This window comes from Paramisgurnus dabryanus, chromosome 15 (genome assembly GCF_030506205.2).
Source record: "Paramisgurnus dabryanus chromosome 15, PD_genome_1.1, whole genome shotgun sequence".
NCBI lineage: Eukaryota > Metazoa > Chordata > Actinopteri > Cypriniformes > Cobitidae > Paramisgurnus > Paramisgurnus dabryanus.
Window position 1 is genome coordinate 15,693,758 of NC_133351.1, and position 12,546 is coordinate 15,706,303.

General features: G+C 36.6%; 2 protein-coding genes across 2 annotated transcripts; both read left to right on the top strand.

Annotated features, from left to right (window-relative positions):
• The first annotated feature begins 2,929 nt into the window (after nt 1-2,929).
• Nucleotides 2,930-7,761, top strand: piga (phosphatidylinositol glycan anchor biosynthesis, class A). The gene is made up of 7 exons (XM_065251713.2): nt 2,930-3,088; nt 3,579-3,915; nt 4,041-4,473; nt 5,214-5,346; nt 5,440-5,572; nt 6,264-6,470; nt 6,726-7,761. The coding sequence occupies exons 2-7, from the start codon at nt 3,619-3,621 to the stop codon at nt 6,984-6,986; spliced, it is 1,464 nt and encodes a 487-aa protein (XP_065107785.1). The 5' UTR covers nt 2,930-3,088; nt 3,579-3,618; the 3' UTR covers nt 6,987-7,761.
• A 1,285-nt stretch (nt 7,762-9,046) lies between these two features.
• Nucleotides 9,047-11,288, top strand: asb11 (ankyrin repeat and SOCS box containing 11). The gene is made up of 7 exons (XM_065251735.1): nt 9,047-9,232; nt 9,437-9,516; nt 9,878-9,985; nt 10,090-10,240; nt 10,328-10,462; nt 10,774-10,959; nt 11,044-11,288. Exons 1-7 carry the CDS (start codon nt 9,136-9,138, stop codon nt 11,166-11,168), a joined length of 882 nt encoding a protein of 293 aa, XP_065107807.1. The 5' UTR covers nt 9,047-9,135; the 3' UTR covers nt 11,169-11,288.
• Nucleotides 11,289-12,546: the final 1,258 nt, after the last annotated feature.

Below are 12,546 nucleotides of genomic sequence, written 5' to 3' on the forward strand. Positions count from 1 at the left end.
CTTAAGAAATCACTTAGATTTAAAGCAACACTATGTAGTTTCCATGTAAAAATGACTTACAGCTCCCCCATGTGGTTGAAAAGCGCAACAGTGTCTGGTATCAGACACTCTTCTGCAGGCAGGGGGATGGGAGGGGCTGTGTTTTCTACCCTCCACCGCCACTTTCAGAGTGTGCTTGTAGCAGCTAGGAGGCTGCTTAGGTTGCAGCAACAGTACAATTTGTCCAGTTAAAAGTTGTTCTATCACTTAAATAATTTTAGAGACATTATTTTAAGGTAAAAAAACGACATAGTGTTGCTTTAACATGTCGAGTAAATATATGTCCACCTTGCCTGCCACAGAGCATGAAAGATATAAAGAATTTAACAAATTTAATTTGGTCAATTTAAAAACACGTCCCTTTTCATTCTCCCGGTGTCAAATTTGTGTAATTTCCCTTTCATTCTCCCAGTTCAAAGTCGTGAGTCGTGGTTTTGAAGTCATGATTTACGGGTTACAGGTTGCCTTAACTTATCAACTTTTTCAACACAGCTATCACATCTGTGTACTATAGTGGAGCAGATAGAAGACGTTAGCAGATGGCCAAATATAAACTGGCCAGATACATATTTACATATATTAGTATATATTAGTGCAACCAAACGCCACAACCAGACGTTTTAATAAACTTTCTGAGTTTACTTGCTAACTTGATAACACGTTAGAACCACTGGGGAAAAACACCACAGTCCCGTTTTTTGGTGTTCTGTCCCCGATTGGAGCAGTCCCCAGAAATGTCCCTATTTTACAGCACGTCCAAAACAACCAGTAAAACCACTGAAAACCCCGATCAGCATGTAGCCTTTGTAGTACCAGACCGAGCTACACTAATTTCTTAGTTGCACGCCACTGATTTAGCGAAGAAGAATTTACTACGAGACACATCATAGGCCTTGTCCCAAATGGCACACTTCATGCGTGCTGCATCCGAAACCACCTACTTCCATACCATATAGTAGGCGAAAAGCAGTAGGCGAGGCGAGTAGTATGTCCGAATACGTAGTATTCCAAAAACTGTATGCGAAAAGTACCCGGATGACCTACTACTTCCGGTTAGATTTCGAAGCGTGCATCCAATGGACACTTTACTATCCCAAAATGCATCAGGAGTGGAGTTATGCAACGGAGAAGAAAGGCGAAAGCAGCGATTTCTGACTGTAGGACATGACGTGATGACAACGTATGTCACGTGATGTATCAACATGGCGGATGTAGTATGTCTGAATCCCATTCATACTACTAGGATTCATACTATAGAGTACCTACTGTTTTAACAGTCAGTAAGTAATTTCTTCATCTCATTCAGTACCTACTGAACAATGTGCGGTTTCGGACACGTCACAGCCGTAGACTTTCGGTCTCATGGCCTTAAATTGCGCATGCTAGCTTAGTCTACGAGTCCGTAGGGTGTCTCATCTGTAGTTTTTACACTCCGAAGTGTGCTCATCAGCGCCCCCTGTGCCCCCTTGATGCAGTCTTTTTGCGAGGCCTGCACTGCAGCAGGCTTTGCGCACTTTACCAACCCAGAAGAGCTTGTGAAAGAGCAATCACACCAATCAGACGACGGAAGGGAGGTGTTCACACTGACAGGAAACTTCTCTTCCTATTTCCGGCGTGACGCTCGAGTCTGTCCCAAAATACGACTCCCGTTGCACCCACGTGGACTCGCATCAAGGGTCCCTAAAGTCTGCACTACATGATGTCATCAAAGTGTGGACTCTGAGGAGGACCACAAGTCCGGAGTGTGCCATTTGGGAAAGGGCCATAAATATGTACACTAGATGTCGCCTTGGCTACGGCAATTCATTGGAACGAATGTGTCAAATGGAGCCACCATCTTAAACCATGGGAGCCCTGTATCAGCGTCATTCTAGGCAATGGTGTAACGGAAATAAAATCACCATAAATCGTCATGAATGCGATTTTCAAGGATTTTTTTTGTTCGTTCGTTCAAGATGCCGGCGGTTTTGACGCATGCTTAAAACCCCCTATGGAGACACATGAGAAAGCGTAATCAAGTTATCATCAATCAAGTTATCATAAGATATGAAAACAGTCAAAGTTATCGGAGGTTAAGGTAACTACTAGTAAATTAAAGTAATAAACCAATGAAGTGAACTGAACACAGCATGGTACTGAGCATTTGTTTTGTGTAAACTAAATATGTTTACATTTTGCATTATTCCTTCTGTTCTTCACCTTTACAATGCTATGAAATCAGCTGAAGTAGAAGTAAGTTTTGAAAAGGTATGTCATATTTGTGTACAGAATAAAAAAGGAAAAAAATAGATTTATGCTACAGAAATTGTTCAATTAACATTAATTAAATAGAAACACTTTCTTAGCATTTTTGTTTTTGTTTTCAGTACAAATAATAAAAAATTCTTAAAACAGGATTCATTTCCTTGATGAGCAAAATGACCTAAGAAAATAAGTCTAGTTTTTAGACCAAAAATATCAAATTCGTGCTTAAAACAAGCAAAAAAATCTTACCCCATTTTTTTTTTTGCTTGTTTTCAGCACAAATTCACTTCAGTTTAATATTTTTTGTCTTAAATCTAGATTTTTTCTTAGGGGATTTTTCTTATGAAGAAAGTGCATCTTGATTTAAGAATTTTTTGATATTTGTACTCAAAACAATACAAAAATACTAAGTAAATGTTTTGTCCCCATATTTAAATTCATAGATAACAACAAATGAGATTTTAATGATATTTTGACCATTGAACTAGGAAATGTCCCCGGTTTTCGTTTAAAAAATCTAGTCACCTTATCATATGGTTTCATGAGGCACATAATGTAAACAGTACCCGTTTCATCCAGTCCTATAGGGAGCAGCATCTTCAAACGTATTAAATGATTGTACATCATGAAGAAACGCAACTCATCACGGAAGTAGACACTATGATGTGTTGTTTAGCGTACATAAACATTAAACGAAGCATTTTACCTGCTAAAGATTTACTGACGTCTAGCACATATTTACAATTTGGTTCTATTTGTCTTTTAAGGATTCAGATACATCCATTTTCAGTTAGGGAATGGCTGGGTGAGTCCTTTCAGCTTTTTTGTTTAACTTTATGTAAATATAACATAAATAAACTCTGTATTTATCGCTCAATATAAGGCCTAAAAGAACTATAATATATCTGAATAAGATGTGTTAAATTTACCTTACTGTGTTGTGTGAAAGTTGAATTCACATAATCTTGTCATCCGTTAAACATTAACTTACACAAGAATCCGTAAACAAGCGAAGATCCTTTCCTACCGCAAGCAGGAATTATCTTTGCAAATAACTTCTGCTTGTCACTTATGATCTTGTGTCTGAAGTATAATACCTGAATATATTATCTTACAAGTTAGCATGTGTACTACGTTTATTGACGACTTTTACTACAAAATGTCTATTGCTTGTTTAAAGTGACTCTTCTAAACAAATTGTAGAAACGTTTGTACAAGAAATTTGTATCTTTTTATTTGTTTGGTTAGTTTTAATAATATTTAGCTTGAGCTAAAAGTAATTTTTATTTTGGCAGGTGCATCTGTATTGTATTGAAAGAGCATTGAAGATTTGTCATGACCATGGGACGTAGGAGGGGAGGTCACACTCCTAAAACACCCCAGTCCCTGGTTACACACTCCTCCAGCACATGCAGACACTCGGATAAAGAGGAAAGTTTAAAGCACAGAATATGTATGGTTTCAGACTTTTTCTACCCAAACATGGGGGGTGTAGAGAGTCACATCTACCAGCTCTCACAGTGCCTCATAGAAAAAGGACATAAGGTTGTCATAGCAACACATGGTTATGGAGACCGCCGAGGAGTTCGCTATCTGACCAATGGACTGAAGGTGTATTACCTACCCCTGCAGGTTTGTTTTGTAATATGCTAAGTGACGTTAAAAATGTAGAATCATATTTGTGTTTACATTGCGATGAGTTTACAGTAAAAATTTTCAGCCTTCACCGGAAACTGATAATTTTGTCTTTTTTTCAGGTCATGTATAATCAGTCTACAGCCACCACCTGCTTCCTCAGTTTGCCACTGCTTAGGTGCGTGTTTGTGCGTGAACGCATCACAATCGTGCACGCTCACAGCTCATTTTCTGCAATGGGCCATGATGCTCTTTTCCATGCCAAAACAATGGGACTCAATACTGTATTTACAGATCACTCTCTCTTCGGATTTGCCGACCTGAGCTCCGTACTGACTAATAAACTGCTGAACGTCTCATTATGTGACACAAGTCATATTGTGTGTGTGTCATACACTAGTAAAGAGAACACTGTTCTGCGGGCCGCCCTTGCCCCAGAGATTGTCTCTGTCATCCCGAATGCGGTGGACCCCACTGACTTCACCCCTGATCCCTGTCGGCGTGATAACAGCAAGATCACCATTGTGGTCATTAGTAGATTGGTTTACAGAAAAGGTATTTATAAACATGAATTAATATTAATAAATGCTGTCGAAGTATTGTTCATTGTTAGTTCATGTTAGCTAATGCATTTACAAATTGTTAACAGATACAACCTTATTGTAAAGTCTTATCATTTTATCTTTTTGGGGTGTCACACTGAGATATTTAAACAGTACTAAAAAGTTTCCAGCTTTTCTGGGATCTTACTGAGTGCTTTTTCTTTATTATTGAGTCAAAGTAATCAATTTCATACATATTTTTTATAAATATTTTGGTTTCTGTTTAACGAAAGAAATATGTTGGCACAAATATATTTTGTGTACCAAAGTTTTTTCAACGTTTAAACATACATTTTCAGATTATTTTTTTTTTTACAATTTTTAAGATCATTAAAAGCATTTCATGTTAAACATTTTACAGTTTGTTCTGTGAAACTTGAACTTACAAAAGAATTTGGCTTGGCGTCACTTGTAATCACACAAGGCATCTCAAATATCTGCAATGTGTTTCTCATATAACTCGAGAACTTGAGATTCAAGATATTTTCACTTTTCTTGAATTCCAAACATATCGGCCCTTAACGTTGTCACACATCTACACTAAGACACAAGATTACTATGTATGTTCTACGTGCAACTGCTGTGATATACGATTATACCGGCTCAACACAATTTTCCCATAATAAAATACACTGTCCTATTTGTATTTGATATGCAGTTAATTTACCGTATGTGATTGTTGGTTGTTTTTAGGGATTGATTTACTAAGTGGCATCATTCCTGAACTATGTGGAAAGCACCCAGATCTCTGCTTTCTGATTGGTGGAGAGGGACCCAAAAGAATCGTTCTGGAAGAAGTTCGAGAAAAGTATCAGCTACATGATAGGTAAGAAAGCTAGCTGGAAAGCCAGAAAATGCTTTTCTAAATGAGTCTGCCTATGCTTTCTTTATACTGTACACAATTTTTGTGTAAATATAGGGTTCGTCTACTAGGTGCTCTGGATCATAAAGATGTGAGAGATGTTCTTGTTCAGGGTCATATATTTCTCAACACTTCTCTTACTGAGGCCTTCTGTATGGCAATAGTGGAGGGAGCCAGTTGTGGGCTGCAGGTATGTGTTTTTTCTATGAATGTAAACTAGTTGATTAGTTAAAGGTGTAATGTGTTTTAGCGGCGTGTAGTGGTGAGATTGAGAATTGCAACCAATTTCAAAAAAGAAATGAGAAGCTATGGTAGCTGCCAGAGGACAAACATGTCGTCATCTGAGACAGCGTAGGGACGAAACTTGCTATGTAGAACAGTTTGTCCATTTAGGGCTACTGTAAAAACATGATGACGACTTCCATGTAAATGGGAGACACAGTGTTTGTAGATAAAAACAGCTCCTTCTAAGGCAATAAAAACAATACAGTTCATTAAGTAAGGTGTACCACTGATAATAGTTTATGTATATTATATTGCATTTCTATCAAGATATTCTTCTAAAAGTCACACAATGCACCTTTAACACCCATTTATAGACACTTAGTTGATTTTACTTGGTTACCTTGCAACTTTCCTTAGTTTAATGGTTGGACCATGTGGATTTTTTTTTACATTTATTCATTTGGCATATGCTTTTATCCAAAGCAACTTTTATTTTATCATTATATGTGTTCTCTGGTTTCAAACTCATGACCTTTTGTGCTGCTAGTGCAATGCTGTACAAGTGAGCTATATAGGAGCACAATCCTGTATAGGATATTTAATTCTTTATTCCACAGATATTGATGGTGATCATTTCTTTGTCTGTGTTTGTGTAGGTGGTAAGCACTCGGGTTGGAGGTATACCTGAGGTCCTACCCAACGAGTTAATGACACTGTGTGAACCAACAGTTCGATCAATCTGTGATGGGCTAGAAACTGTTATTGCAAACATCCGCACAGGAAATGTGGCGTCTCCTGCTACCATCCACCGTAAGGTCCGAACCCTCTACACCTGGAGAAATGTTGCTGATCGCACAGAAAAGGTCAGCTTTAGTGATATCATGTACTGGTGGTTAGTTTATTATTTCCCTATTACTTGGTAAATTATTATCTGTACCATTTTACAAAAATGTTTAAATCAGCCAATTATCAATCAAAAGTCTATTATATTACTGATTTATTGATCATTTGTTTTATGACAAGTTATCATTATGGCCCAAGTATCAATTTCTATAATTTTTTTTCCTAATCTTTCCTATGTTTATGTTATTTGTCTTCTCTTTATGTTTGTGTTGTAGGTGTATAACCGTGTATGCAGGGAGCCAGTTCTGTCACTGCCTGATCGATTACACAGATTGCAGAATCACTGTGGGCCTGTAGCTGGATTAGTTTTTTCCATTTTTGCTGTTCTTGACTTCCTTTTCCTGCTGTTTTTGCAGTGGCTTCGCCCAGATCACCTGATTGATGTTGCTGTAGATGCATCTGGCCCCCACAGTCGTTTGGGGCAGAACTTTAGTAAGACGAAAAGTAAAATAGCAAACCCAACCTCTGTGTCCTAACTGACCTATGATCTAACATTACCTTATTGTAGTTCACCGAAAATGGTTTGTCACTCCAAACCCCTATACTGTATGTATTTTTTTTTGTTAAACAAAATAGGATTTTTTTATTCAGATATTTTACATTCAACGACAGTTTATAGGAAATTTTCAAATGAAGCATTCTGTTAAGATGCTTTTAATAATCCTTTCAATCCAGGTTGCAAATAGGATGAATTACATGAATTGGACTGATCCGCTTCTTGAATATAAATCACTGATCTAGTAACAGCAATTCTCTGATGCTGGAAAGTCAGTGAATTATCAGATTATAAGTTAAAAGGTACATATTTATAGTATTATATGTGAATATTTCCCTAAATATTATGGTTTGTATTGTTTCAGAAAAGAAACATCTTATTTGGTTTGATATAACATGAGAGTGTGCAGAAAACACAAGTTTCTTTCGAGGTGAACATTTCCTTTATATTAGTCTTATTTTTACCTTTACTGGTAAAGGCAGGATGCAAATAAAGTAAGTACAGATGTGCACAACTAACCTGTTTACATTTCTGAATAAAATAATAACCTCAGGTGTCTATGAAGCTTTTAATAGCCGTCCACTCTTGCTTTAAATTTAGGACTCTTTCAAACTGGTTTTGTGTATGGTACACCATTATTTTATACTTCCCTTTTATGTTAATATTTATAAATGTGATTGACTGTGACAAGCTTTCTTACTGCCTGAATTGTTTTTTTTTTACATAATCTACAATAAATATTGATAACAAGCTTGTACGCTACATTCTTTTTCTCTTATTTTGTGTTTCCTTAAGTAGCTAAATTTTGCTATGATTTGTGCTTTCATTATTTAGTCCACATATAAAGATTATAAACATGCATGAAAAACTTAAATTTGCTTTGACTTGCTTGAAAAAGAGTATAAATGAGGCATGTTGTGGTGAAGTAAATGTTATTGTTGTAGATATCAGTCAGGGTCTCTCTAGCTCAGGAATCTTCTTGTAACACCCACACAGGGCGGATAATTCACACCCTAACTCATTCAAGGCTAAAACCAGGAGCCGTTTGCAAACACTTATCGCCTTTTGGGTTGCTTTCACGCACATGTACATATTCAACAGCCTTTCTGTACAGCTTAACCTGTTTCTGCATAACACTGCATGTAAATCATGTTTTGCTGGAGAGACAGATACTAGATCCCATTTGCATGTGCAGTTACATTGGTACGTGGTTCATTGCCTTTATTTTTACATTCTTGTATTGGCTTAGTTGTACATATGTGACCCTGTCTGTGAAATCCAGACTGAAGTCTCATCTTCTAATTTTTTAAAAAAGGATGATTTCACTCAACTTTATATTAATTCGTTGACATAACCTTATTCAGTCAATTTAAAAAAAAAATATTAAGAATACATTTTCACAAAATGATGTTTACATCATGTAGGATGATTTTATGCAAAAAACTGTAAATTACAAAAAAAAAAATGACTGTAGCTGTGTTATCATAGACTGAGTCATATATATGAGTATTATATGTTTACATTTTAGTTCGTGTTTAAGTATGTTTCTCCCGTAAATGCACCGTAGAACCTAAAAGTTAACTCAACTCAAACCATTTAAGGAAACCGGTTGCATTAAACCATTTAAGTTTTAAAACAAATTCATTTAAGTACTGTAAACTTAAACAAATTGAGTCATATGCAGTTATGCACTTATATTTAAGTTCACACTACTTAAATTTAAGTGCATAATTGCACATGACTCAAGTTCAAAGTGCTTAAATGTATGTGTTTTAAAACTTAAATGGTTTAAGGCAACCGGTTTCCTTAAATGGTTTGAGTTAAGTGGACTGTCGTCTTATATTAGGCCATCAAGGTTGAATTTATGCTGTAAAAAACAAAGTGCTTGTTGTTTTTAAAGTATGTAGGGTATCTCCGACCCTTTTCACACTTTAAAGGGGCTGTTATTTGCTTATGTGGGGGTCACTCACCTTTTGGAGTTACTTTAGGTGGGGGTGTATGCACATATCCCTGATAATGGTGGGAGGTACATTCTTACAATCTGAAGGCCATATAAACTACTGTGCTTCATTGTTTCAGTGACTCTCTGCTTGTGAGCTCCCTCAGTTGTTTTATTCTGAGCTTTTAAGATGGCTGTGATTCATGCAGAAGTCAGTGTCTGGAGTAAACCATGGGATTGGAGGTTTCATGTGTATGGAGGACAAGTGTGCAATACACTGATGGCAGGTGAGTCCTCCAATTCGGTTTCATTTCTTTTCGAATGTATTTTTTTTGAAGAGGCACAAACAACAAATATAAATGTACTTAAAAAGTGATTGTTTCAACACTGTAGTTGATAGTCTCAGTGTTGCAATACTTAAACATTTATAAAATATATATGAAATGCATCATATGTTCAACTTTAGATGGTAACGGTGTGTGCTTTGTTAGGTTCCTGGGATGATAGAACACCTCTACATGATGCTGCATTGCAAGGAAGATTGCTGCCCCTGCGAAGACTCCTTTCACAGGTACTGATGATAAAAACGTAGTATTTAGTTTTGTTAATATTGTTGGTTAAATGGATAAGCATTTAAAAATGTGTTAAGTTGCTGCATTACGTAGGCATTTATCTTTAAAAAATATAAGCACACTTTTCAAGGAGAATATTTATCCAAAAAAGTTTAGAAAAATTGTTTAGAGGAGTAAATTCAGAGAAAAGGTCTAGAGTTATTTGTATGCACATGCCACATTTGTTTGATATGTTATTTAATGCAAATGCATGAAATCATTTTAAGTGTTGCTTAATACTTTCTGGGGTATAATTTCTGTATTCATTTTTAAATGTATGATTATGAATTAAATAAATGTTCAATGTTTGCATGTGAATAGGGGTACAGTGTGGACATGGCTACATTAGATGGAATCACTCCACTTCATGAAGCATGTGTTGGAGGCCATTTTACCTGTGCTAAACTTCTTCTGGAGCATGGAGCTGATGTATGTACAGTATAACTATCTCTTTATTTATTCAACATTGTCCTTTATTTTTAAATAAGGTTTTCATTGACTTTTTTGCATTAACAATGTCTATATGTCTTTAGGCGAAGGCAGTTTCTATTGACGGAACCACTCCTCTCTTTAGTGCATGCTGTAGTGGAAACCCCACCCTCGTCAGCCTTATTTTAATGTACAGCTCCGTCCACCATCCGGCTCATCTGCTGAGGTCACCTCTTCACGAAGCAGCACAGAGAGGTGTGTGTTATATGCGAGTAATCCATGTACATTTAAATTTTTAATCCATTGTGCATTAAATAGATGTCCTATTTGAACATATTTTAGGTCACACAGCATGTGTTGAACTGCTGCTCTCTCATGGTGTGAATGTTGACATGGAGGTGCCCAACATAGGAACACCGCTGTACTGTGCATGTGAATACAAGAACACAGAGTGTGTACAAAGTCTCCTGATCTCAGGTCAGAATCACACACACACATAATCCAAGACATTCTTACAGATTTAGCAACCAATTCTTCCATGATATTTAAATTTTAGTAGTTAATGTATAAGTTTAATGTGTTCCTGTAGCTCAATTGGTAAAGCATTGTAAGCGCAGCACAAAGGTTTGATCCTAGGGAACACACACATCATGATATAATGTATACCTTTAATGCATTTTGGATGAATGCACAGATGCATCATGCAAATGTAATGAAAATAATAAAATACAAAAACATTTTATATATATGATTAAAATTTCATAATAATGAACTTTCTGTGTTTTCAGGTGCTGATGTGCAGTGTGGTCGGGGTCTCGACACACCTTTACATGCTGCAACCAGGGTCAGTGGGGCAAAGGAGGTGGAACTTCTGTTAGAACATGGTGCTGATAGGACATCAAGAAACGCTGAGGGAAAGAAACCAGTGGACTTGACTACAGATCAGAACATTAAACATCTCCTGCAAACTGCAGGTAAATATAACCACATTTCCCATAAGCCCTCCAAATGCCTCTATGCGCTGTGATACTCATTCTGTCTTATGTGCTGTTTTGCAGGCCCGTGCTCCCTGTCTCAACTGTGCAGATGGTGTATTCGCCGTTCCCTGGGTCAGAAAAGATTAAATAAAACCAAGATGCTCCGCTTACCACATACCATACACAATTACCTTCTCTACCATTAAAACACACACATGTGCATATACATACAACCCTGTTTTTGTCGTAGCATAACTCGTACAGTACAATAATCTTGTGTGCTTTTTAAAATACACATTTCTTATTTGTAAATAACCTTTGTGAAAGAGAAGACTAAAGCTTTGTGTTTTTTTTGTAATAAATATTTTTCTACATTCAAACACGTTTGTTGTTAATTTTTTGCATGCACACACACACACACACCCTTAAAATGGCTGTGTTATTTTGACCCATAATGGGTAAATACTGAACAGAACACACTGCTGGGTTAAAATTGACTCGATGCTGGGTTGTTTTAAACCAACGGCTGTGTTATTATATTTCATGGTTGCATAACAACAACTCAACATTGGGTTATTTTTAACCCAGCATGGAGTCATTTTTAACCCAGCATGTGTTCTGTCCAATATTTACCCATTATGGGTCAAAAATAACCCAGCCATTTATAGTGCACACACATTTTGGCATATGAAATTTACAGTTCCATAAACGCAATGCATTTTATACTGTACAAACTTGGTTCCATTGCCCTAACTTACCCCAGTGCCCTAGTTTAAAGCACAATAAACATGGAATTATACACTAATGTGTACTACATATATCCCCCCACCACACACACACACACACACACACACACACACACACACACACACACACACACACACACACACACACACACACACACACACACACACACACACACACACACACACACACACACACACACACACACACACACACACACACACACACACACACACACACACACACACACACACACACACACACACACAAAGAATACATTGTATGTTACATTTTATCAATATTTTTTTAAACATTACATAATAAAATCTATTATTTCAACACATGAAAAAAATGCATTTTATAATTAACTGTAGTAAAATGTGGTGTATATTATTGCTATAGACCCTTTAACAGCCCACGTGATCAAATAGCCTGCGCGCGCATTTTGGCAACAAAGTGGTGTTGTTCCCCAGTGGTTCTAACGTGTTGCGTTTGGTTGCACTAATATAATATACTAATATAAGTATATCTGGCCACTTTAATTTTGGCCATCTGCTAACGTTGACAAAGTTAATAAGTCAACTTTTTCAAATAAAATTCTCTGTCTGTGTTGCTTCACTGCAGATTCTTGCCATAATATTTCCGTTGCCAAAATGCGCACGCATACGTTGCCACGTCATCATTGTGTACAAACAGTAAAAGGGTCTATTAATACACCATTAATTGTATGCTACAGTATTATTTAGTATTAACTTCAAGGTTATAAACTAATAAATACTGTAGTATTTATGTACTTCAATATGTATTATGGTAAGATTTAGCAGTTTAGTGAATACTAAT